The sequence below is a fragment of the Acipenser ruthenus genome, chromosome 14 (genome assembly GCF_902713425.1).
Source record: "Acipenser ruthenus chromosome 14, fAciRut3.2 maternal haplotype, whole genome shotgun sequence".
NCBI classification, from domain to species: Eukaryota; Metazoa; Chordata; class Actinopteri; order Acipenseriformes; family Acipenseridae; genus Acipenser; species Acipenser ruthenus.
The window spans coordinates 30,196,826-30,222,057 of NC_081202.1; the positions used below are offsets into that span (position 1 = coordinate 30,196,826).

The 25,232-nt window shown below is 40.1% G+C and overlaps 1 protein-coding gene across 2 annotated transcripts in view; it reads left to right on the forward strand.

Annotated features, from left to right (window-relative positions):
• Positions 1-301: 301 nt before the first annotated feature.
• fbln1 (fibulin 1) overlaps positions 302-25,232 on the forward strand; it is a 54,814-nt gene continuing 29,883 nt past the window's right edge. For both annotated transcript variants that reach the window (XM_034033355.3, XM_034033356.3), the window contains exons 1-9: positions 302-571; positions 6,918-7,026; positions 14,123-14,258; positions 14,573-14,735; positions 16,303-16,353; positions 18,651-18,752; positions 20,406-20,543; positions 22,219-22,356; positions 24,140-24,283. In XM_034033355.3, the coding sequence (XP_033889246.1) occupies positions 517-571; positions 6,918-7,026; positions 14,123-14,258; positions 14,573-14,735; positions 16,303-16,353; positions 18,651-18,752; positions 20,406-20,543; positions 22,219-22,356; positions 24,140-24,283 (1,036 nt within the window). In that variant the 5' untranslated portion in view covers positions 302-516. The remainder of the gene's footprint in view (positions 572-6,917; positions 7,027-14,122; positions 14,259-14,572; positions 14,736-16,302; positions 16,354-18,650; positions 18,753-20,405; positions 20,544-22,218; positions 22,357-24,139; positions 24,284-25,232) is intronic.

The following is a 25,232-nucleotide window of genomic DNA, read 5'->3' on the forward strand; positions in this document are numbered from 1 at the left end:
TGTGTGTGTGTGTGTGTGTGTGTGTGTATATATATATATTATATATATTACCCTTGCAATAGTATGCTATTTAAATTATACAGTGCTGTACACGCCTGAATAAGAACGTTTTCAATGCCGCAGATACTGTATTCAATAATGTATCAATACGACAACAGTGATTGTCTTTTTTGTAAGGGACAGGACGGTTCCATGACGTCAATTTAGCACTTACAAGAAACGTATGGTTCTCTGACAGTTAAAACAAATACTACGCTAGTCTCTGGCAAGCAGTCCCCCGCCCCCCTCGCCCCGGGTGTCTTAACCAAAAGTCAGGATAATTAGAATCAACTTTCGAGAGAATCTGCAGCGAGAACATTCTCGTGCAATTCTTCTTAAGGGCGTGCTTTGGAAACCGCTTCTGCCCAGACAACCCGCACTTTATACAACAAAAGGCATTTGCCCTTTAAAAGACACCGATAACATACCAAGAAACATCTTCTTCTGTCTGGACAAGCTACTTTTGCGTTGTTTTCAATGGGACCCTCCAACTTGTTATCATTTGCTTTCTGTGGCATTCTCATTTTTCAAGGTAAGAGTGACATTATCAAATGCGTAGAAGTATTACAACGTACAGACCGGCGACTCTTTATCTCTTAAAAGTAGAGTTCGTTGTTTGCTTTCACGTTTCTTTTCACTCTCTTAATATCAGGTTACAAAGTTGGAAAGCTGTGGAAAGATTTTTTTTTCTTTTTCATTGATAAAATGTCGATCAACACCGCTTTGCTTTAATTAGGGGTTAAGGCATCAATATGTCGTGCCTGTTTCTTATTCCTCTATGATTTTATCATAGTGAGGCTGTGTGTGAATACGCGTCAGCGAGTATTGTATAAAGTTTTTTTTTCTTGTAAGTAAACAGTTACTTTTCTCTCTCTCTCTTTTTTAATGTTAGCGGTTTTTTTTTTACTCTGGGAATTTTGGTACGCTGTTGATCATTAACCAATGCTTCGTTTGTTCTACACGTTAACACGGCATACTATTTTGGGTCATGCAAAATATGCTTTATAATGGCTATGGGTCGTTTTAATCAAAACATAATATGTAACTACCTCCACAGCTATGGACAAAAGTTTTGCACCCCCCAATAGAAATAACCAATTTTGTTTCATAAAGTCGAATGAAACCTGCTAAACATACTGTATGTAATTACATAGTGCTTTGTAGTGTTCCACATACTTTAAGATTGAAAAATGTGACATTTCACTATCTAACATGAAATACTCTGCTACTATTATGGTGTCCTAGACATGGTGGCCTAGACATATATCATTTTGTAGTTTCTTTGATTACATGATGTTAAATAAAAGATAAAAAAGTTTGTTCATATAATCTTTTTTTTTTTATTATGTCTCAATCACAAAATTCTAGGTGATGCAAAACTTTTGTCCATAGCTGTACAATATGTCATGGCCTACGGCCATTTTTGATGACATAAGTATATTAACACATATTGGCATGTTACATATTTACCACAGAATGACATGACCACATTTGTGGATCAACTGGTCTATAAGGGAATTGCATGTGGAGTAGTGGTTAGGGCTCTAGACTCTTGACTGGAGGGTCATTGGTTCAATCCCAGGTGGGGGACACTGCTGCTGTACCCTTGAGCAAGGTACTTTCCCTAGATTGCTCCAGTAAAAACCCAACTGTATAAATGGTTAATTGTATGTAAAAATAATGTGTAAAAAAATAAATAAAAAAACAACACATATTGTAAGTCTCCCTGGATAAGGGCGTCTGCTAAGAAATACATAATAATAAAATACTGGAAACTGGTGAAAGGAAATCTCCAGCAGGCTGTTTTGAAAAGCAATCAATAGCTGCATATTCAGAGGAACTGCCTATATTAATTTTCATTTAAATATTGGGTAGACTATAGATTGGGCACTTTGTGATCATTGCCCAGTAACATTCCATAGAGTTATCTAATTTCTGCAAAGAAACCTGCCCAGCCTGGGTATTTTGGCAGTAACCCACCTGTTAATTATACTAGACCCAGACATTGAGGACTATAAAGAGAAACAAATGGTCTGCTGTGAATTCCATTTCTCTTGTCCCGCAACTGGAATGCCCACTCACCCACTGGAATGTTCCCTTGGTGCGGGTTTTGTTACAAGATAAACATGACAAATCAATCTTTTAGCTTCTTTTCTTTGCAAGCTAAATGTATTTCACTTCTCTTGCAACATTCTCTAATTGGGCCTGCAATGTTAACACCTTGAAGCCTCAGATCTCAGCAGCTACAGTAAGCAGATCAGAGCAGTGTTTGGATAGCTCTTACAATGAGCACCAGGTGCTGCTGAATGGTGGAGGTGACTCTACAGGCAGTCAGACAGGCAGCACGACCTGTATCTGAACATCATACTGGCGGGGAATTGATTAAAGTTTTTATAACATCTTTGAAGGAGTCACCCTTAGGCTGTGTGGTCCAGGAGGCTGTGTGGTCCAGTGGTTAAATAAAAGGGGCTTGTAACCAGGAGGTCCCCTGTTCAAATCCCAGCTCACTCACTGACTCACTGTGTGACCTTGAGCAAGTCACTTAACCTCCTTGTGCTCCGTCTTTCGGGTGAGATGTAATTGTAAGTGACTCTGCAGCTGATGCATAGTTCATACAACCTAATCTCTGTAAGTCGCCTTGGATAAAGGCGTCTGCTAAATAAACAAATAATAATAATATAAAAGTTTACCATAGTAAAAGCCTTGCAAAATGTAATAAAGCATAGGTAATCACTGTAAAGCCCAGAGATGCATGGTAAAGCATATAGAAGGGTAACCCTAGTCAATACTTTAAATCCAGCACAAAAACCAGGACCAGAGGATACATTTGGAAATTGAGAGTAGGAGGTACTTTTTACACAAGTGTAGTTAGTGTATGAAATGTCTTAACAAGCCAGGTTGTTGCTAACAGACAAAATTTGGGATCAATTGTCTACTATGAACCAGATAAATACCGATGAGTCAAATTTCCTCATCATAAGTGGAAATGTTGCTATGCACAAGTACTCCATTGCACATTTAAATGTTTGCCTAAATCTATTACTAAGTTTCGTTTTAGTACTATAAATACATAAACAGATCTCATGGCACTCAAATTAAAGCATGGGTGTTAAACTTAGTGGCTTCCTTCTTTCTATCTTGTGGTACGTTCTTAGTCAGTGGCTACTCGGTGATTGCAAAACAATATAAAGGACATCAAACAAATGTAAGTTCCTTTCCTTGCACTAAAATGGTTAGAAACAACTTGCAGATCCTCGTCCTGAAACAGCATTACTTTAGTAGAAGAAACATAAGAAGTGAATGGGAGAAGGCTATTTGGCTCATCACTGACTATCTGAGAGTTCTATCTTAGGAGCTGCTTGCATGGATTTTATGAACTTCTGTTTCGATCTGCTATTCTGCATGCTGAGGCCAGTTTGTTTGTGTCATACTGTCCTCTGCCACTTTCAAGTGTAATTTGACTTTGCGTATGTATGTACTGCCTTGACCTCTAAAATCATATTGAGCCCAAGAACCATCTTTTGTACAACCATGATGTAGATATTTTTTATATAGTTCTGTGGGTGAACAGAGATTAATGGGACATAATAGTCATAACTTGAAACGTTAACCAGTCTTTCAATCAATAAAGACTGAGTATACAAAATGAGATCATCTTCTATGTTGTGGTGAACTCAAACACACACACAAACTATAGACAATAGCATGATGTAAATTGATGTGCTAGAACTTCACCAGCAATGGCAATTTAATGCATTTGGAACAAAAACATCTCCTCTCCTTACATAACAATAGTGTGGGTGCCAAAAGAAAGTCAATCTAGACAACTAAATTACTAGGACTTGTATACCACGTCCCACAGTGTAGTGTGACGCTTGTGGAGAGAGTGCTTTTGAATGTTTAGAATGTCACCCCCTAGTGTGTGACAAATGGGCTTTACAGAATTCCCAGAGAGAATGTTTTTTTTTAGGCTGCCTCCCCTCCGATTCCCTGCTGGGACTGGCAGTACTAAACCCACCATGCTGTGTCCTTACTCCTCCCCCAACATCACCTTTTCTCTTCAAAAATACCTGCATCTTCACCTTTCCCAACAAAAGAGTACCACACTAAAAGCATAGCAGAGTGTAATAAAACATAGTGAAAGTATGGTAAAGTCTATAGGTAAGCATTGTAAAGCCCAGATAGGTATGGTAAAACATGGCAAACCATGCCACACATATTTCTACAAGAAGTTATTTTCGGTGAGTTTCATGTTATAATTTCCTTTTATTTCAATGCAGGAAATATGTTGCGTAACATACTTACTAATTGGCTATTTGGATCATTAAAATAATTTCCTTATATATCAAAGTTATAAAAAACAACAGTGCTATTAATTCTTGTTAGATTATTGCATCATGTGTAAAAAGCAAGGGAAGGTTCTTGTAAGATGTGCCATGATTTAGATTAATTGAATAGACTCACTTTTTACAGAAAAAGGTTTCATAACTTTTGGAAGCCTTATAATGTGCCACAGGCAGTCTGGCATAGTCCCCTGTTTAATATAAAAATGTGAGCTGTCGTAACATTTTACAGTGTTTTTTTATGTGTGTCTGAGTCAGATGTTAATGGAGATAACTCTTAAGTAGGACTTGGCAGTCTGAACTGTTTATTTCATATTCTTTTATCTGTTTATTGCCTCATGGTATTCATTCTTTAATATTTATGCAATTCAAAACCAATCTAAATCAAGGAGCATCTCTATAATTAAAAGTAAAATAGTAAATAAAAGGTTCTACATTAATGGTGAGGCAATACCAAGAGTGTCTGAGAAGCCAGTGAAAAGTCTTGGGAGATGGTACAATGGGGATCTAAAGGACCTAGTTCGTGTGGGAGAAGTTAGACAATAAGCAGTGGAAGGGTTGAAGAGCATAGACAGCAGCACTTTACCGGGCAAACTGAAACTCTGGTGCTTTCAGTTTGGTCTACTGCCAAGGCTGCTGTGGCCACTGACTGTGTACAAGGTTTATTTGACAACAGTTGAGAATCTGGAAGCTTTAACCCTTTGCAGTCCTATGTCGGACCAGGTCCGACATTGCAATTTTCCCTTTCCGGTCCCATGTTGGACCCTGTCTGACATCATCAAAAAGCAGAGAAAACCATTCAATGACCGAGTGAGACCGATAGGAGCCGAGAGAAGCCGAAAAAAAGGGGGTATCTCATGAATACAGATAGCCCCGGCACCACATAGATAACACGGACATAAACAAACAAGATAGCTGCTTCTGCATCCAGCGCTCAAAGAATGTCATGGACATTTGCAGAGATTTTTTTAGATGTTGAGCACCTGTGTTGAAAACTGGAAGAAAGTGGACGGCAAAGAAAGCCGTGGAAGATGCAAAGTCTGCTCTTCGAATCTGTGATATTATGGGGCAAGTTCAGCATAGAAGAGGGGGTCTTGGTCTCAGTTAAGCTCCTCCTACATGGCACAAGGCAACCCCAGCTCAACGGAGGAAGTAGGGTACATCCCTGGGGTCTTCAAGTGGGCACCTTCCGTCCTCTGTGTTTTGTCGACTAGCCCACGACACCTCAAGAGGGCTTGACAGTGATTCTGGCATTCCAGCATCACCCCACTCCGTTCCCGACTCAACTCAGCCCAGCTTACTTACCCGTACATCAGCATTGCTTTCTTTCTATTGTGCTTGAAATCCCCAGCGAGAATCTTTCTGCCTCAACCACAGACAGTTGCTGCTCCTTTCTGCTGCTTCAGATAAGTTCTTCACTGTGCGACGCAACTCTTGACCACTGAACCCAACATCTCTGAGAAACCGGGTTGTAGAGTGTGCCACAAATCCTCGACAACCCACTTCCACTGGGTAAACCCAGACTCTCCATCCTCGCTGTTCCGCTTCAGCAGCTAGTTGAGCATACCGAAGTTTCTTCCTCTCATATGCCTCATCCACAGCATCCTCCCATGGCACTGTTAACTCTACCAGATGAACAAGGCGTGCTGATCCAGACCACAAGGCAATGTCTGGTTGAACGTTAGTGGTGGCAATCTCAGGTGGAAAAATAAGCCGCTGACCAACATCTGCCACCATTTTCCAGTCTCTAGCAGCTTCCAGATGTCCTTGGCAAGGCTTAGTTTTAACACCTTTTCTTGGTGGTTGCTCTCCTGGATGGAGGTATATTGTCTTTTGTGTGTAATGCTTTGATGGAACTGGTGGCAACTTATTGGTCATGTTACGCTTGTCTTCCAATGCTAAGGCCAAACATCGCAGCACCTGGTCATGGCACCAAGTACACCATCCTTGGCTAAGACCCACCTTACATCCTGTCAAAATGTGCCTTAATGTTGCAGGTGATAAACACAAAGGACATGAGGGGTCCTCACCCAACCAGAGTCTTAGGTTCTGTGGTGATGGGAGAACATCACATCATCTGATGAGGAAACTGATCCTGCTCTGTTCCATTGTCAATAGGTCTTGCCAGCCAATCTTGCGTTGTTCCACACTCCCATCTCATCCATTCTCCCTGCTTGGCCTGGGAAACGGCCTTTACACACCTCATCCTCTCCTCCTGATTTTGCACCTTTGACTATTATTTGTTTATTTAGCAAATTTAGAAAGACAGAGCACAAGGAGGTTAAGTGACTTGCTCAGGGTCACACAATGAGTCAGTGGCTGAGGTGGGATTTGACCCGGGGACCTCCTGGTTACAAGACCTTTTCTTTAACCACTGGACCACACAGCCTCCTAATGTACTATATGATGAATAAAATACAAGTGGTAAAATATGTGTGGAAAAACAAATATTCTGGCTGTTGAGATGGCACACCTGTACTGGTGTTAAACCGCACATTAAGCTCAACGTGCCAATCGTATTTTCTCTTCATGCAGTGAATGCGCAGATCTCAGTGGATGACTGCTGTACAAATGGACAGGAATGGGCTGGTCAGAGGCAGGATTGTGCAGCCCTGCAGACTACATCAGACTCACAGATGTGTAGGTAAGTAACCCATTGTCATCTTTCTCCTTCTCCCTTTATTAAACAGTTTGGTGGAATTCCTTTTGTGTATGTGTAGAAAGGTTGGTGCCCTGAGGCTGCTGTAGGCCAGGACAGGGTCTTGCAAAGATTAACCAGTTCACAGATACAGCAGCATAGTACAAGTTTGTCAGTATTGGGTGGTGTTGTATTGCCTAGCATTCTACTCACTCTGTTTTGTTTCTTGCCCAGGGTTCTTATAGCTTGTGTCTGATCATTGGTATATTGTAGTTTATGAGTCAGCTTTCTATCACCTCCCTTATAAAAGTATTGTGCTGTATGCAATAGCAAAAGCATATCTGATATGCCGCGTTTCCACCTGCCACTGGAAGCGATTTGAAATCAGTCCTATTCATTTCCTTAGCAGCAGATCAATATCAAAATGATTTCAATTGGTACTCTGTCAGTCTCAGTATTGGGCTAAACAGATGTTTACCATGAGGTATCTCGTCGCCCCCTGATAATGTTTTTTTTAATAAAAAAGTTTCATATACCTGTAGATACATTGAATGAATGACATCAGAAGTAACTTTACTGTTATGAAATGTTTAATTTATTCTCCTGATTTAATAGTTATTTTAAACCTTCAAAACAATGAATATGCACAACCGTTCCGTCTGGACCCCCTGATACACAGCCCCCCCTTAGTCCTCCTCGTCCCGAGGGGGCAACAATTTGTAAAATACAGCCGTTTTCTGGGGCATGTGAAATAAAATCCATTTAAAAGTAAAATATGTGTATCAATGTATTCTGGGAACTGCTCTAGAGAGAAAACTAATAATTAGGCTTGCTACTATTCGATTTTTATTTTTTTGCCAAATCGACGATTAATATCAACATTTATTTTTAAATTTTAAAATTGTCTCAAATAAACCGTGGAAAATGCAACATATAAGTGTATAGCATAAATTTATGAGTAAAAATAATATGCACAGAACAAAACATTAGATAGTTGAACAGAACTAACTTGCACTTATTATTCAAAGTCTGAGCTCCACCCCTCTCCTGCTTCAGCACAGCTGGACTCAGAGCCAGTGGAAAGCAAGGCAGACAGGCCCGCTTCGTCCTGCCGTGGAGACTTCAGCTGTCTGCCAGGGTATTGTGCACAATATTCATTTCAGTAGTTCGGGACAAACACCAATCACAGCATACTTTGGTACAAATATTTATTTATTGGGGAGAATGCAGAGTATGCAAAATTCGCAGAAGTATGTTATATATACACATTCATTTGGCATCAAACCTAACCCGGTTTGAGGGCTTGCTGTCTGGCCGACATGGACGAGACGGAGACCCCCAAAAGAACAAGCAGGTCTCAATGCCGCGAGTAGTATTGGATATAGCCCACTTGAAGGTTTAGCACGCAGGAGAGAAAAACAAAACCCAAGTCTGGGAAATAAACCTCTGGGAATCCATGGCTGATCCGACTGCCCTTCCTCCGGGCAGGCTACTAACGCTTAAGAGCATTTTTTGTAAAAGCATTTTTAAGATCTATTATATTTGTTCTAATATAAACTTGGTAAGCACTGTAGGACCAACGACCTAACTGTTTGATGAGGGAGTCTGGAACTCTGTGGCGAGAAGCAGAAGAGGCTGCTCTGATCCTGAAAGAATGGCCAGAGAACTGCTCAGTCAGGACCTGGAAAGAATCTGGCAAAGGTGAAAGAGGAACCAATGGCGGGTGACAATTGCTCCGTTTTTGTTAATGAACAGCGGGTCTGAGGGTGATGTGCCCTGAGGAACCCAAAGAGGCTAGGGAAAAAAGGGCTTCTAAGTTCTATCTAAAAACGGGGAGAAGTAGCCGCAGCGAATAAATTAGATGCACTGGAAGAGTATGTTGATGGTGATAGGTAAGCGAGTCTGGAGAGAAGGAGATTATGATCGTTGAAGCCCTTTCAGGATTAGTGAAATTTGTGAGTTGCTGAGTGTAGAGCTGGGGGCACCAAAAATTAGTTTGTGGAAACTGGATACCGGAAATTGAAACTTTGATAGAGGAACTCTTATAGCTCTATTCTTAAGGGACAAAAGAAAGGATGTTACTGCAGGCATTGAAAATGAAGGGAATGGAATGTTGAATACAATATGACATTTTTAAAGCAATTCCAGGATTACCAGTACATTTACGGTGAGCAGGGAGCGATGCTGAGAAGAGCTGTTTATTGGGCCTGCAGAAACAGGGATATTGTTGATCTAACCTTAATAATCCTAAAAAATAACGAACTAGTCACTTAACGAGGGTGATTTAGGTGCATTGGCAGTATTAGATCTGGTTTTCTGAAATTCGGCTGATTTTTTTGGGCTTGCGTGGACAAATTAATCGTGAATGGGTGAGTGGCTGCAAATGTGAAGTTAATGGCACCAAAGCGGAGGGAAGTAAGAAAAGCAGGTGCTCGCTGCGAGTTTGGAAAGGAAAAGGAAGCAGGGGTTTGCTGGACTGCTGGAAAGGAGGGAAGAGTGGACAGAACGACGGGGCCATGCTGGGCGAGCTGGAAAGCAACGATCTTTGGTGTCGTCATAGCTCCTGCGACGGGAAGGATGCCGCAGAGTGGAGAGAAATAAATTAAACAAATTCTCCTTACGTGCTGTAGATTTGAAGGGGATGTTGTTGCTATGAATATAATGCTAGAGCCTGGGGATCGTCCAGTTTCTGATGTCAGGAGTTGCGGCGGAACGAGTGGCAGGGCGGGAGCTACAGCAGACAGGAGTTGTGCTGAGCGGCAGGGAAAAGACAAGGTATTTGGTGATGGTGCTGGAGAAGCAGACATCTGGGCAGAGAAGGTTGGAGTGGTAAATACCGCCAACCGAAGTTGTCGTGGAGTTGGCCTGGGAGGGGCTGGTTGAGCTGGTTGAGTGGATCTCGGCTTTGTGGAAAAGGCAAACAGATCATCATCCGACAAAACTGAATAATCCAGAATGTTGTACATGCACACATCATGGACGATGAATGCAGCCACTGCCTGAAGCGGGAGGTCACAACTACGGCGCCAGACCACGGTTGCTGCTGCCATTGCGGCATCTTCAGAGGCAGGTGATGGAGGTGTAGCAACAGGCATGCAAGCTGCTGACGTAGGCTGGGCTGGCTGGAGCCTGGAAACAAGTGGCGGTGGAGCCCGGGGGGTTGGTGGGGTCCCCCGGTGTGTCAGTCACAGGAGCTGGGCCCGGCTGTTGACAGCTGGTGGTTGGGGGCTCCAGCTGTGCTGGCTGGAACTGGCAGCTTGTTGTTGGGCCCCGATGTCTTGGTTGCCCCGGGGGCTTGGCTGGGTCCCCCGGTTTTAGCCACCATAGGAGCTGGGCCCATCTGGAGGCTGCTGGCGGCTGGCTGCTGGAGAGTGGGATTCAAGTCCTGCTAGGAGGTCCAGTTGGCTCCCAGTATGCCTCAGGAAGTCCAGGCCTAGGATGCAGGGGTCTTGAACAGGGGTTAACCCACACAGGATGTTTCAGGGCCTGATCCACAACGTGAATGGTCATTGTTCCCTTCCACCATATCGGCGACAGCTCCTGCTTACAGTTTGCAGCTGCGCTGTCGTGGCCTCCAGCTGGATCTGACTTCAAAGCTCATATTTTTTTCATAAGGAGAACAAATAATGTAAATCTTACAAAATAAGAAACAAACACCTTGGGGAGTTCCTGAGTGGTGCATCCAGTAAAGGCGCTCCACGTGGAGTGCAGGATGCGCTCTATAGTCTGGACGTCGCAAGTTCGAGTTCAGGCTATTCCACAGCCGTCCATGGACAATTGGCCGAGCGTCGCCCGGGGGGAGGGAGGGTTAGGTCGGCCAGGGTGTCCTCGGCTCACCGCACACCAGCGACCCCTGTAGTCTGGCCAGGCGCCTGTGGGCTTGCCTGTAAGCTGCCTGAGAGCTGCGTTGTCCCTCGACGCTGTAGCTCTTGGGTGGCTGCATGGTGAGTCCACAGCGTGAAAAAAAGCGGTCGGCTGAAGGCACACGCTTCGGAGGACAGTGTGTGTTCGTCTTCGCCCTCCCGAGTCAGCGCAGGGGTGGTAGCGGTGAGCTGAGATTAAAAAATAATTGGCCATTCTAAATTGGGAGAAAATAATACAAATAATTGTCAACCACTAAATTATTAAAAAAAAAAAAAAAAAGAAACAAACACCTTGAGACTGGAGTAAACATTTTGAATATCTGGCACATCGTGTCTAAATTGGAGAGTCAATTACTCAATGACCCAAAACCTTATTTGGAGCACTGCATATAGCCTATCTTTGTCTGGTTGCAGATTGGATTGTAGACTGCTGATGAAAGTGGCTCAAGCCCAGTTTGATACTGGAATGAGATGAGATTGAGTTTCACAGACTGGTTTCATGACGCAGATGGAAACGTGTCCTTTTTTTCAACTCAGTGCCACAGTAATTGAAGACAGAGGGTCGAAAGGGTGACACAAGACCATAAAAAATGTGTTTTGTTACTTAATCTGCCTTTTCGTGGTAAACATTTTTGTTGGCAGTTGAAAAAGGTCCTGAATGTGTATAAATGAGAGAAAAGGGACTTCTTAATCCAGGAAATACCTGGGAGGTGAAATGGTGCTGAGAGGCAAAGTGAATAACAGGAAACCTGAAGGATTAAATCAGACAAAAGCTGTGTCCTTAAAAGGAAAGATTTGTTTGGTGGAATTGTTTTTTGGAACGATTCAATGTGAAATGCTCCACAAGAGCTTAGTGAAAGGTTTTTGAGTAACAATCTGAATGGAGTGGCTGAGGGGACGCAATGCTGTACAACTAGAAAGAACTAATCTCCCCCCCCCCCCCCCCTCGCGCCTGGTTTCAATTTCTTAGAACAAACTCAAAGCACATTGTAAATCAGGCTGCCACAGCAAGCCAATCGAAGCTGTCATGCAAGCACAAGAGGATTTTATGAGAGGCTTCAATACTTTCCAATTTTATTTCTTCTACTGTAAGCAATTTGAGTTTAACTGCAGACTTCTTTAGCAGATGCACTTGTTTACAACACTTTTTATTTCTTTATATATAAAAAAGTAACTGACTTATTCTGTCAGCCTGGCAGAAGATAATCCTATTGGTTAGATCTGGGGTTTTAATGCTTGGATAACACAAATCCCACACGGTAGACAGTAACTGATAGCTTCCATTGGGAAATCATTATAATACCCACATTATTATTATTTATTTTTTAGCAGACGCCCTTATCCAGGGCGACTTACAATGGTTACAAGATATCACATTATTTTTACATACAATTACCCATTTATTACAGTTGGGTTTTTACTGGAGCAATCTAGGTAAAGTACCTTGCTCAAGGGTACAGCAGCAGTGTCCCCACCAGGGATTGAACCCACGACCCTCCGGTCAAGAGTCCAGAGCCCTAACCACTACTCCACACTGCTCCCCATTTCCTTGAAGAAACTATTAAAACTATTAAAACCATTAAACACCATATTATTACCAGCCATGGAAATACTGTTACCATTCTATCAGTGGCTCATACCATTGTAACTGCCCTTTTGATACTTGTCCCCTTGGTCAAAATCATTTAGAGCCATTGTAGTCCAACTGCATTGTCATTGAAGATCATTTGGCAAGGTAGTCTTTAAAACTAGGCAAATCTTACGAGTTGTAACATATTACAAGATATGGTCCTAAACAGAGATGTAAGCACTTGTCAGAAATAATGCATGGGATGTTATAGGCTACATTTGTAAGTGAGATTTTGTGTATTTATTTCTTATAGTTTAGTTTGTAAAATTAGCATTGTTTGTCTCCTAGCTGAAAAAATAGGTGCAAACTTTGCACTATTGCAAAACGACTGAAAAATGTTCACAGTTTCTCTGTTCAAGCAATTTAAATATTTGTGGATCTGACAGGTCAATATAGATTGCTTTGTGTGTATTTTTTATAATGCATCAAAAGTGTTAACAAACTTTAGTATCTTCGCATTAAGTGATTAAGCGGCAGTTACACATGAGTGGATGGTGACACATGTCTTCACATGTGTTACCCTCACATGGCTAAGCTAGTGAAAACTAGATCATGGAAAGCACGTGTCCCAATTGCATGAACCTTTCTTTGCATGAACTGTTCCACATGCTGTGCCCCCTAGAAGTCAATCCTGCTATAGACCCCTGCTTCAGTGCCAATGGGCTGTCGGTGTCCAGATCTTTTTCTGATCGCTTAATAAATCTCCTTCTGTTTGCCTTTGTGTGTTTGACTCATTGTTTTGGGCTTGTCCAAGTGTGGTCTGGGCTCTCATTGAACTCGGGTCAACACAAAACAAAATACACAAGGCAACCTATAGTACTGACACTATATCTATTTACTCCTCGTAATCTCGAGTTGAGCATACCTCAACCCCCCCCCCCCCCCCTTTTCAGGTTCAATGTGTAATTTTTAGTATCAGTGGCTTTGCCAATCATAGTATTGTCAGAGCTTGGGGAGTCTACTCATTCACTTGTTCCTTGCCACTGTTTACAGGAGCCTCTCCTCGCTCACATGCTTGCTGTTGATAAGGGGGGCTACACTGATTTAGCAGAAAGAATAGTTTTTCTGCAGATGTTTGGGAAGGGCCATTATGCTATTGCTCCATAGCGTCTGTTCCCACTTAGCAGTGTTCTGTTGTGTCTGAATCAAAGCATTGTCTATCTACTGCTCATCCAAAAAGGCTTTTACTGTAAGCCTAGATTTTTAAAACAAGTGACAGAGTTGGCTAAGCAATGAGTGAGCTCTGTTGCTATAACATTTTCCCATTGTAAATTGGCACAGAAAAGTTTGCTTTTCCTGTGTTTATATTATGCATTGACTGTGCTTTTCCATAATTAAACGTTTTAATATAATGCTTTACAATACTTGCCTTTTCTGCATGTGCTTTACCTTGCTTTTACTATGCTTCACTGTACTTTGCTGTTCTTTTATCATACCGCAGTAAAGTTTTATAATTGAGAAATATCGAAGAATCCTTGCATTCTGTTTTTGAGACCCAGACTGACAGTGTTGAATTGACTGGCTACTGTCCTAAAGTTCATCAAACATATTTCACAGGTGACCTGTTTCATTTTGAGTTATTTCATTATCTTTTTATTTTTATTTGCAGAATAGCACAAGAGCAGTGCTGCATTGCTGCGCAGGATGATAACTATTGTACAACAGGTATTAATCTGGCCAAGCAGCACGGCGAGTGTGAGACTCTGTACACTGATGCCAATAGCTGTGAAGCAAAGAACATTAAGGTTTGTGAAGGGTTCACACAGTAGAAGCTTTTTATTACATCTACTTTGCTTTTTGAGTGCTGTTCTTTGTGCAAGAATAAAGTGCATATTGAAAGCAGTACAATAATTAAACAAAATAATAACAGCACTGTTTTAATAAAACAAAACAACAGCATGTTAAATATCAATAGCATTGCAGCATCATTCAGTATTTGTTTAAAATGATACAATATTTTGCCCCACTGTGATAAATGTATTACATGGGCAGCCAGTGTAAAATCATAGCCAGCTCTAGCCAGTGCTTGCACGATTTAAACTGACTTTCCTTTTCTCAGAGGTGTTGCAATTGCTGTCTCCTGGGAAAGAACGCCCAGCAGCAAGGTCTGAGCTGTGAACAGAACCTGTCGCTAGGTTACGAATGTGGGCTGGTGTACAGAGCATGCTGTGTCGAGGGACAGGAGACCGGGCCCACTCTGCCAGTTGTGCAGCCTTCACAAGGTAAAATAACAAAGTGCCTGCTGTCTGAGAAGCCATCGCATTGTTTAAAACAACACTGTCAGCTGTAGGTTTGGGCCAAAAAATCCCAAATGAACCTTTTAAAATAAGCAGGGAGTTGGAATCCTCACTCAGTACTGAAATATAAAAATAAACTAAAACCCTTACAGAAAAGTTTAAATTGGAATGGAATACTATTATAATTAACCTAAGAAACTGCAGCAGGTCTTTTAGCAGACCATAGCATTAATAGAATTGGAAACACATTTTGATTTGGAACAAGGACTACACAGTGTGGTACTAGTACAGTTGCACAGCTGCATTGATTTTCTGATATTGTGTTTTGGTATTGCAATGAATATTGTAAGTATTGGTTCGTACCATGGATGTGGTATGTCAAAATAAGAAATGTTTACACAGGGGTACCATTCTACCAATAATTCATACCATTGCCTCTATAAAACTATTGAATTGCCATATACACTTTTAGCATGATGTTTTTAGGTAGTACACACACAGCCCAACTACTCAGAGCCCAGAGTACTTCAATACACCAATACACATACATTGTGTGAATTGCTTCTTAACACCTCACATACTAGCCTTTGCTAATGTTTAATGAACAGTTGGTGACTGTACATGCAAGTTTATTTTGAAATGTTTTAATGAATTCAAAGCTAGTGTCATGTAAAGGCATTTCTACTGTTGTGCAACCCCCCCCCCCCCAATAAATAAATAAAGGATCCTAAGAATAACAAGATCTTCACCACAATCACATGGAGACCAGTAATACTGTTGCCACTGATAAGAAGAAGTCTATAAATAAAGCCTGGTTCGCCCCTTTGAGGTGAATGCCTGTTTTATTACTGTGAATGAGACGATTATATAGCACAAAAACAGATTCGGGATGCCATGGCAAGATAACAATACTGGAGACAATTTGAATTATTTAAACATCATAACACTTTAACTGTCTCTATTAATCCTGCTGGTGTTTTCTCCTTTACTGATGTATTGTCCTATTTATTAACATTACTACATACAAGAACAATACACAGAATCTGCTGTATTAAGACCTGCCTATGTTTAAATCATTGATATAGACCCCATTGGCTCAAAGCTTAATTGCTTCAAAAAAAGAAAATACATATGGTAAAATAGTGCTAATCTGTAAAAAACAGCTTTCTCATGTGCAATTCAAATTTCTTTACTACTTTTTTCTTTGTAAATACTGCCATCTGGTGGTTCTTAGTGGACTATCCTTCTTTAACCACTTTCATTTCTTCCATGTCTCTTTGAATCTTACATAATTGAATATTCTGTGTAATTTAGACATATTGGAGCAAGTTAAATTTGATTAAATTCAATTAAATTGAAACGGTGATTTTTCAGTTTTTGAAAATGCTTTTCATGTGATTTATCTATTTTTTCTATGCTCTACAGTATATGCTCTTGCTTGACAACATAAGGTACTTGCATTACAGTACTTGCCAAACCTAAAAATATGGTGGATTTGCAAACACTATAAAGAATAGTGTTAAAATGAAATAACTTGTATGCTTTTCAACAGAGCCTGCAACCAATGAGCAGGATGACCCATACCTTAACGACCAGTGTAGAGGTAGGCAAAATAACTCTTCATTTTAAAGATATCAGTGCACGAAACGAGAACCTTCACCAAGTCTAGTATTGGAACACAAGTAAACAAGACATTTTACAAACGGGAGGCCATTCAACCCATACAGTGCTCGTCCGTTTCCTAGTAGCTGGATTACCTTAAAAGATCCCAATGATTCAGCCTCAACAACATGGCTAGGTAACCCATTCATACCCTAATACCACTCAGTGTAAAGAAGAGTCTCTCACCCTCTGTTCACTTTATCTCCACCTGTGTCCTCTGGTCCTGGTTTCTGTGCTGTACTTAAAATATTGACTTGCATTAACTTTGTTAACTCCTTTTAAGCCTGGAAAGAAATATTTTCTTTTTGGTAAAATGTCCTTGTAATCACCAATGTGTTTACATAGTGAGTAGCAATTGAATAGTTTTAGAATAAGAAATATACTTTTTTTTCGAATGTGAAGGATAAATGTAAATTAGTATGTTTGGAAAGCTTGTTTGTTGAGATAATGTTGGCTTAATCTTGTTTTTGTTTTGCACCAAAGCTTGCCTTTCATTTTTGACTATGAGAAACACAATGTTTTGGAATGGCAGAGTGATTCCACTTACAAATCACTAATCTGAGCACGGTGTGGACACAACTAGTTTGGGTTAGGGAGAGCCTATTGTACTATAGTTATTACCTGGGGAGAGTTTGTTAAATTTGGATGCCAGATGTAATACTAGAGAACATCACTCACAAACATGCCTGTTGATTTCAAAATCAAACACCTGCAATTCCAGTCTTTTTGCATTTCCCAAGTCTTGATTAATCATCTTGCCTTTTGGTATGAAAAGGATTTGACCAGAAACACTTCACGTCCTTTACAGTCTGGGTTAAAGGCGAATGTCTTTGTTATTGGCTTGTAAAGGTTCAGGTCCCTTCTACCCTAGTCTGTAATGTCATTAGCAGAACAAGCACATGATGAACTGGAACCATGCAACCAAATTATATTTACTGTATAAATTTTTTTGCAAATGTTTTAATACTTTTTCTAACCTAATCTTAAAGAACAATTAGCTTCAAATGAAAAGTGTTTTCCCTGTGCCGTTTTATGGTGTTTGTCATCATTCGGAGTGCTTCTTATTGCAATTACTCAAATACTGTTTCACTTGCTTTCACCTGAGTTCAGGAACTGCTCTTCATTTGTAGTTGCCTGCCATAGACATGTAACATGTAACCAAGGCTAGATCAGCCAAAGTGTCATTACGGTGGAGTGCAAAACACAAATACAAATCGAAAAACACAAACCGAAAAACACAAATACAAATCAAAACACACAAATCGAAAATCACAAATACAAATTCAAAACACAAATACAAATAAAAAAACACAAATACAAATCAAAAAACACAAATACAAATCAAAAAACACAAATACAAATCAAAAAACACAAATCGAAAATCAAAAATACAAATTCAAAACACAAATACAAATCGAAAAACACAAACCGAAAAACACAAATACAAATCAAAAAACACAAATCGAAAAACACAAATACAAATTGAAAACACAAATCGAAAAACACAAATACAAATTGAAAACACAAATACAAATTGAAAACACAAATACAAATCGAAAAACACAAATGCAAAAAACTGAAAGTACAAATCGAAAATACATCACGATGAAGGCCACTCTCCCACAAACTCCAGCACGTTCTCCAACTGTTTCTAGAGAAGTTGAAGCTGTTTAGAAAGTGCAAGTTGAATCTGTAGTAACTTATATTTGAGTTTTGCACTTCAGGGCCACCGTACATTATAGAAGTAAGAACCAGCGCCATCCGTACACAGCTGTGTATAGCTAGATCGGCCGTGGTGCCTTTATAGTACTGCCGAAATCTTTTCACTAGACAGCACTGACTTTTACTTACAGAAATACAATTTGGCCTATCTCATGTACTACATTTGACAGGGCAACTAGAACTGAAGAGCTGCTCCTGAACACAGACTTATCAAAAGATAAAGAAAACACAACACAGATAATAACTTGAAGCTAATTCCTGTTTTAGATACGAAATTCTTAATATAACTACTCCAGTCCTAACGCTTTCTCTCAACTTAAGAACAATACAAATTACAAACATTTCAGTCCTGATTTTAATCCAAAGCCACCATTTTTCTTTTCATTTATTTATAGTTTAAAATGTTGCTGAGGCATTTGAATGCTACGCTGCATAAAACATTTATGGCATTTAAACACAGAATTACAACAAAATATGGGCAAATGTTGATCCTGGATTGTCTGTCTCCCGTTGTAGGAGCGGCTCACTGCTCACAGCAGTGTCGTGTGACTGAATCAGGGGCAACCTGCTCCTGCTTCCAAGGTTACAAGCTCAAACCAGACGGTCACACTTGTGAAGGTAAGTGTATCTATCATTGCGGGACACAGGTGTCCGTTACACTAAAGGCTAAAGGATTGCTCCATTTTATAATCTGTGTAAAAGGCGTAAAGGCGCTCCATGTGGAGTGCAGGATGCGCCCTACAGCCTGGAGATCACAGGTTTGAATCCAGGCCAGTCATTGACCGGGAGTTCGTAGAGGGCGGCACGCAATTGGCTGAGTGCCGCCCGGGTAGGGAGGGCCTAGGTCGGCAGGGCAATCCACGGTTCACCGCTCACCAACGACCCCTGTGGCTGATAGGGCACCTGCGGGTCTGCAGTGGAGCCATTCAGATCTGTGTTGTCCTCCGGCACTATAGGTCTGGTGGCTTCACTGTGGATCCACAGTGCGAAAAATGGCAGGAACACGTTTCAGAGAATGTGTGTTTCAGCCTCCGTTTCCCGAGTTGCCGGGGGTTGCAGCGGTATAATAATAAAATATAATATAATATTTGGGCATTCCAAATTGGGGAGAAAACCGGGGTAAAAACCATTGGTGACGACTAAATTTATATAAAAAAAATAAATTAAAAAAATCAGTGTAAAAGGCTCCCTTCTGTGATTTGTTTTCCAATTGCTGAAGTTGCTCCATGGTACTATAGACAGGTACAGTACTAATGGATAGTTTACTAATATTTGTGTTTGTGGGAGAAGAATGTAACATGTAACATGTAAAATTACATTTTTTCTATAATGAAGAAGTAGCTCATCATTACCTACAGTACACAGTGTGTGTGATGCAGAGAAGCAGGTTCCATGCTGTACTGTAGGTTTGCTCTCCACATAGAGCATTGCTGTGGACAAGCCAACACCATGGAGATGCAGAGGACACAGGCAAAAAAGAGAAGCTACAGCTAAATTGTACTGTAATTCTTTATATGTATTTTTTGTATACAACTGGAAGTCACCCTGGGTAAGGGCATCTGCTAATAAATAAATAAATAAATAAAAATGATCCAATATACAGCTGATTTTAATAGAACAATATTTTCTAATACATGGGAAGACATAATTATAGTGTAGCCAGGACAGCTCATGTAGTCAATCCTTTCAAGACATCTCTCTGCCAACCCTTTGGTTGGATCTGAAGAGCTCCCTTCCACTGCACCATTAAGGCTATACTTGACAGGCCTGCTGAAGAACTTAGTGTCGAATTAGGAGACATCCACATTATAAAGGGCTTGTCCTTCAAAAGGGCTTGTAACCAGGAGGTCCCCGGTTCAAATCCCACCTCAGCCACTGACTCATTGTGTGACCCTGAGCAAGTCACTTAACCTCCTTGTGCTCCGTCTTTCGGGTGAGACGTAGTTGTAAGTGAATCTGCAGCTGATGCATAGTTCACACACCCTAGTCTCTGTAAGTCGCCTTGGATAAAGGCGTCTGCTAAATAAACAATTAATTAATTATCAAGGTAGATGACAAAATTACATTCCTAATATTATAATAAAAGTAACAAGCAAATCAGAAATGTAATTGAAATACTCGAAAGTTTCCCTAATGTAAGATTATTGCTACTATTTTTTAAAATACTTTTTCAATTAGACAAATAATGATAAAAACTGAATTTTGGTGTGATGATAAAATATAACATTGTAAACTTATTAAGGTAATGCTTTTTTCTTGTCTTCTGCCTAGATATAAATGAGTGTTTGCTGGGCTCTCATAACTGCCGCAGTGGTGAGAGGTGTATCAATACCAAGGGGTCATTCCGCTGCCAACGGGAAGTCAGCTGTGGGACTGGCTATGAACTGACTGACAGCAACAACTGTCAAGGTAAAACGTAACCTACAGTGCTGGTAGAATATTCCAGCTACTGCTGCTGGAACACATATCCACTGGTTTCTCACTGGGTAGCCAGCCAGCTGCTGAGTTTGTTAACTTAGGACTGATTTTAAAAGCCTCAATAAAGATGTATTGTAGACCCAAATTTAATATTTTTGTTTTGGTCACTATTAAGTAATGTACACCTGCTGGTACTTAGTGTTACAGAACACCTTGCAAAGTTTACAAGAAGCGCATTACGTTACCCCTGCTGTAGTCTGTGCTGTCCGTATCACAGTGTTATATTTGTAAACATACTGCAGACTCTTTCAACATTTGTAATCACACATCATGGGTCATAAATGAACTGGGCAATAGATTTCAATGTTCCATCCTTCAAAAATGCTGGTTTTCTGTTCCCACAGTACTTATTTCAACCAGAACAACAGCATTGCTGTAGGAGGGAGCATCATCTGGTTACATAATGAGATGTTTAGAAGAAAAATTATCTTTCCCTTAGAGAACATTGAAAAAAAGTAGTTCCCTAGTATGACAGGATAACGTTGTGGCCCAAGATGTTACCATCAGGAAGCAGACTCAGTCAAGAAAGAAAGGGTACATAAGGACCTTTTATTTTATTGTGTTACATATTCCCATGTGTTGCTACAACTGTTTACATAAGGTGTGTGTATTGTTTAATTATTTTTTTTTAAATTGCATTCCTCAAGGTGGCTTCCCATGTACCTGCATGGACCTCTCAGAACTACATTTGCCCATCATCCTCCTGCTCACTGGTAAATCCATCTCAGTTACATATTTGAGCAGGATGATGGGAAATGTTGTTCTGAGAGGTCCATGCAGGTACATGGGAAGCTATCTTAAGGCCAAACTTACACTTATTTACATAAGCAGGGCTTTTGCCCTGTCACATCTAGTTTATTTATCTATGATGTGTGAATAAGTAAGCATCAAACAATTGCTGAGATATGGAGAACACAGGATGCAGCAACGGTAAAGTAATGCGTTTCTTGTAAACACAGCAGCGGGTTCAGTAACTGCTGCTTCAGGCTATGAACTAGTATACAGTATTGCCCTGCTGATATTGGGTTGTTCAACTAGCAGTCAAACATTGAAAGACAGAACAGGCTGAATCGCTTAGTTTTTTTGTTATATCAAATGTTTTTCAACTAACCAATGAAATAGAGGAAAAAAATGTGTTGGGCAATGGGAGAGGCACTGGTAAGTTAACACATCAGTATATCAAAGTTATAAGTTAAATACAAAATCAAAAAGAATTGAAACATTAAGAGGAAATTGTAAAGTTCATCCTTTGGTTGTTTGTTTTGTCTCGAGAAGGCATACTCAGTTGTGTCCAGCTCTACTCAATTGATTTTGAATCAGAGAGCAAGATTTTCGCCAGTCTATGATAGACTATAAGGTTAAAAACACAGGCACCGATATTTTATTCAGTGTTTTGGCACAATATCTTTCATGTTCTGTAAAGAATAAATAAAAACGGTTCATGTTGAAAAAAAATTAAAAAAAAAAATTCTAGTTTTGTAATGGTGATAAGCATATTATTCTTTCCAAACAACATTCCAAAGGTCTAACCTTGATTAGATGTTGATTGGTACTCAATTCTTTGTTCTTAATTTGAAGTGTTATGTAACTCCTCCTCCTCTTTCAGATATTGATGAGTGTGAAACCGGGACTCATAACTGCGCTCCTGAATTTGCTTGTCAGAACACACAGGGCTCGTTCCGATGCAAGCCTCTCATGCAGTGTGGAGATGGCTTTATCCAGGATGCTCAAGGAAGCTGTATTGGTAAGAACGAAAACCATTAATATGCTGATGATTCTATAAGGCTTAAGCCCCCCCCCCCCCACACACACTTTGTTTTTTAAACGCATTGTGTAAATGTGTAGGTAGCTGGTAGCACAATCCAGGTGACAAATGTATAATCAACACAGGTGTCTAGAGAATAACATCTTCAGAATGTAGATAAATAAATGAACCAGACACAACGGTAAGAATTAATATAAATCAGTTTTATGAGTTGGATTCGTGTTCTGGTGTTTTTTATACATTCATTTACATTTTGCTTAAATAAGTAGCTAATCTGATTTGTAACCAAAATTGTGCAATACATTGTTCTTACTTAAGTGAAACACTGCCACGCTCATTAAAGTTTCTTTCATTTAAAAATAAAAAATAAAAACTCTGTTGCAAACACTTTGTACGTACATAAGTACTTGTATGTAACCTGCCGTCCGGGACGACTTTGTAAATGTCACATCTCGCCAGTCCTGTGCTGGTCCTGCAGTCTCCTACGTGAAGTCTTAAACTCCCAAGTTTTAGGATACACGCATATGTTCCATGTGTGTGATGTTACTTGCTGGCTGTGATTCCATATTGTGTCAGTCTGTATGGCATGTGAGTGGGTGTTCAGTCCAGGCTGTCAGATAGTGATGTATCATCTGCTGAGACTGTACAGGCAGCACAGAGCTAATCCCTCTGATGTGTTTACATTTTACGCTTCACTCTTGCTTACTTCACAGATGCTGGACCTGTTTCAACTTTTAAGTCACGAACAGTATAAATCACTTTCGATTTCAACAGGTTTTCGGTTAGTTGAATGGGGCTACTTGATATTTTTAAGTAAATCCTTCAGATTCAATTGGATTGATATTTTAAGATACCGATTGGTCCCTGTGGAGTTTAGGCCTTTTCTGGGGCCACTGTAAATGTTTTTAGTATGTATTTATTGCACAGCATATTCTGGTGGCGTTGTTATGAGATTCAAACACAGGCATATTGTGTATATTTTCATAATTTACAACAAATCAAAAATGTTCTACTGAGAAAATGTTTACAGTGTTTTAGTATTTTGACCAATGAATTGCCTTTTCTCAAGACCAATGCCATGTTGTAACTAAAAGACGATGAAGCATGCTGTTGAGCCTGACAACTTACATCAAATATTAAAGTACATGGTGTTTAACAAAAGAATTCCAGTAACTAACTACCAGAAGTGAATGTTTATTTCCTGTTCCACTCTGACCCCTTTCTTTCTAAATATCTTAGCATGTTGGAAGCACTGTCAGTAAAGACTGACATGACGCTCAGTGAGGGACCTGTTTGGCCAGTCACTGCGGAAACCAATGTATCCAGTGGATGTTCCTTTACTGATTGCTTACTGTACCTACTGGGCAGTTGTGAAAAAGACATAGAGCAATGTAGATGTGCATTTAGTATATCGCTGAGTACTGCTGGTTAACTGGCTGGTTTAACAATTTCAGTACCTCACTCTGACATTTATTTTACAGAATGGAACTAAGGAACAAAGTATGATCTTAAGCATTTGACAAAGGAAATAAATGTGCTCAGTACTTGTTCCTGCAATCCATCTCTAGTCTTTCTGTACAATGATGGTAATCCGGCCCAAGTCATTCTGCCTTTGTAGGAAACGCCTTCCAGCCTTGCTTTCACTCATTCTTGGTTGCTTTGCGATCATAGTGCAGTGAACTGTTGCTGTAGATGTTTTGATTGCTTTGTAAACACTTTTATTATTATAATCTTTTAGACTAATACGATTTTTTTCTTTCAGATATCAATGAGTGTATGAGTGCCAATGGGCCCTGTCCTTCTGGACAAGTGTGCATCAATACCGTGGGCTCATTCAACTGCCAGAGGAATTCCATCACCTGTGGCCGTGGATACCACCTTAACGAAGACGGGACCCGCTGTGTCGGTATGTTCCTGTCTGTGGGTTCATTTGGCAACTAACGGGCTAACCACAACTGTGCCTCAAGCATCTAAATGATAGAGTTCAAAGTAAATTACTCATACTCGGGTGACATCCCCGGAAGTAGGGCGTGGCTAACACCGAAAGTACCAGAAAATACATTTCTGGCCCTGATTTTCACTCTGAAACTTACCATACTTTTTTTAAAATGTTTATTTAACAATTCTTTTTATAATTTTGAAGTCCTAATGTGTCATTTTAATTCTTGTTGAGCAAGACTTATTATTATTTATTATCAACTTATATGGGCTGTGTGGAATTGAGTGGTGGTTAATGTGACCAGATTGCAAATCTGCAAGATGTATTTACAGGTGAGGCACTAAATATACAGGGTTGCTCTGAATTGCAGTGCAGACACCACTACAGAATGAAAGCAGGACAATTTATAAATGTATTAGTATTTTATTAAAATAAACAGACAATCAGATTTGAAGCACTAGGGGTGGTAGTAAAAACCTAATTTAAGTGAAGGAAACCTCTGGGAGTCCACGGCTAGCAGCTACCCTCTCCTCCAGAGCTGTCTCTTGTACATCTGCTGGCAAAGAAATACACCTGCGGGAAGAACTACTACTAGATTTCTTTAAAAAAATACCCTTTTCTTTAAAGTAAATAACTAACTTTGTTATTAAACTATGTACATTGTAAAATGAATATCTATTTGCCAGATCTCCAAGGTCTAAATAGTTTTTAATTTAAAGATTCTGAATATCTCCAGTTAGTAATTCAAATAAAATTTCCCTTGTTTCTTTGAAGCAACGTTGCATTGTGTGCTGACTGACAGAGTTCCAGGTATGCTTTAGCAAGTGCACAGCATCTAACAGACATTTTATTGACACTGAATTTTTCTCTTTCCAGCCATGCTTGCTTACTGTTGCAGTCAGTGCTGTTTTTTCAA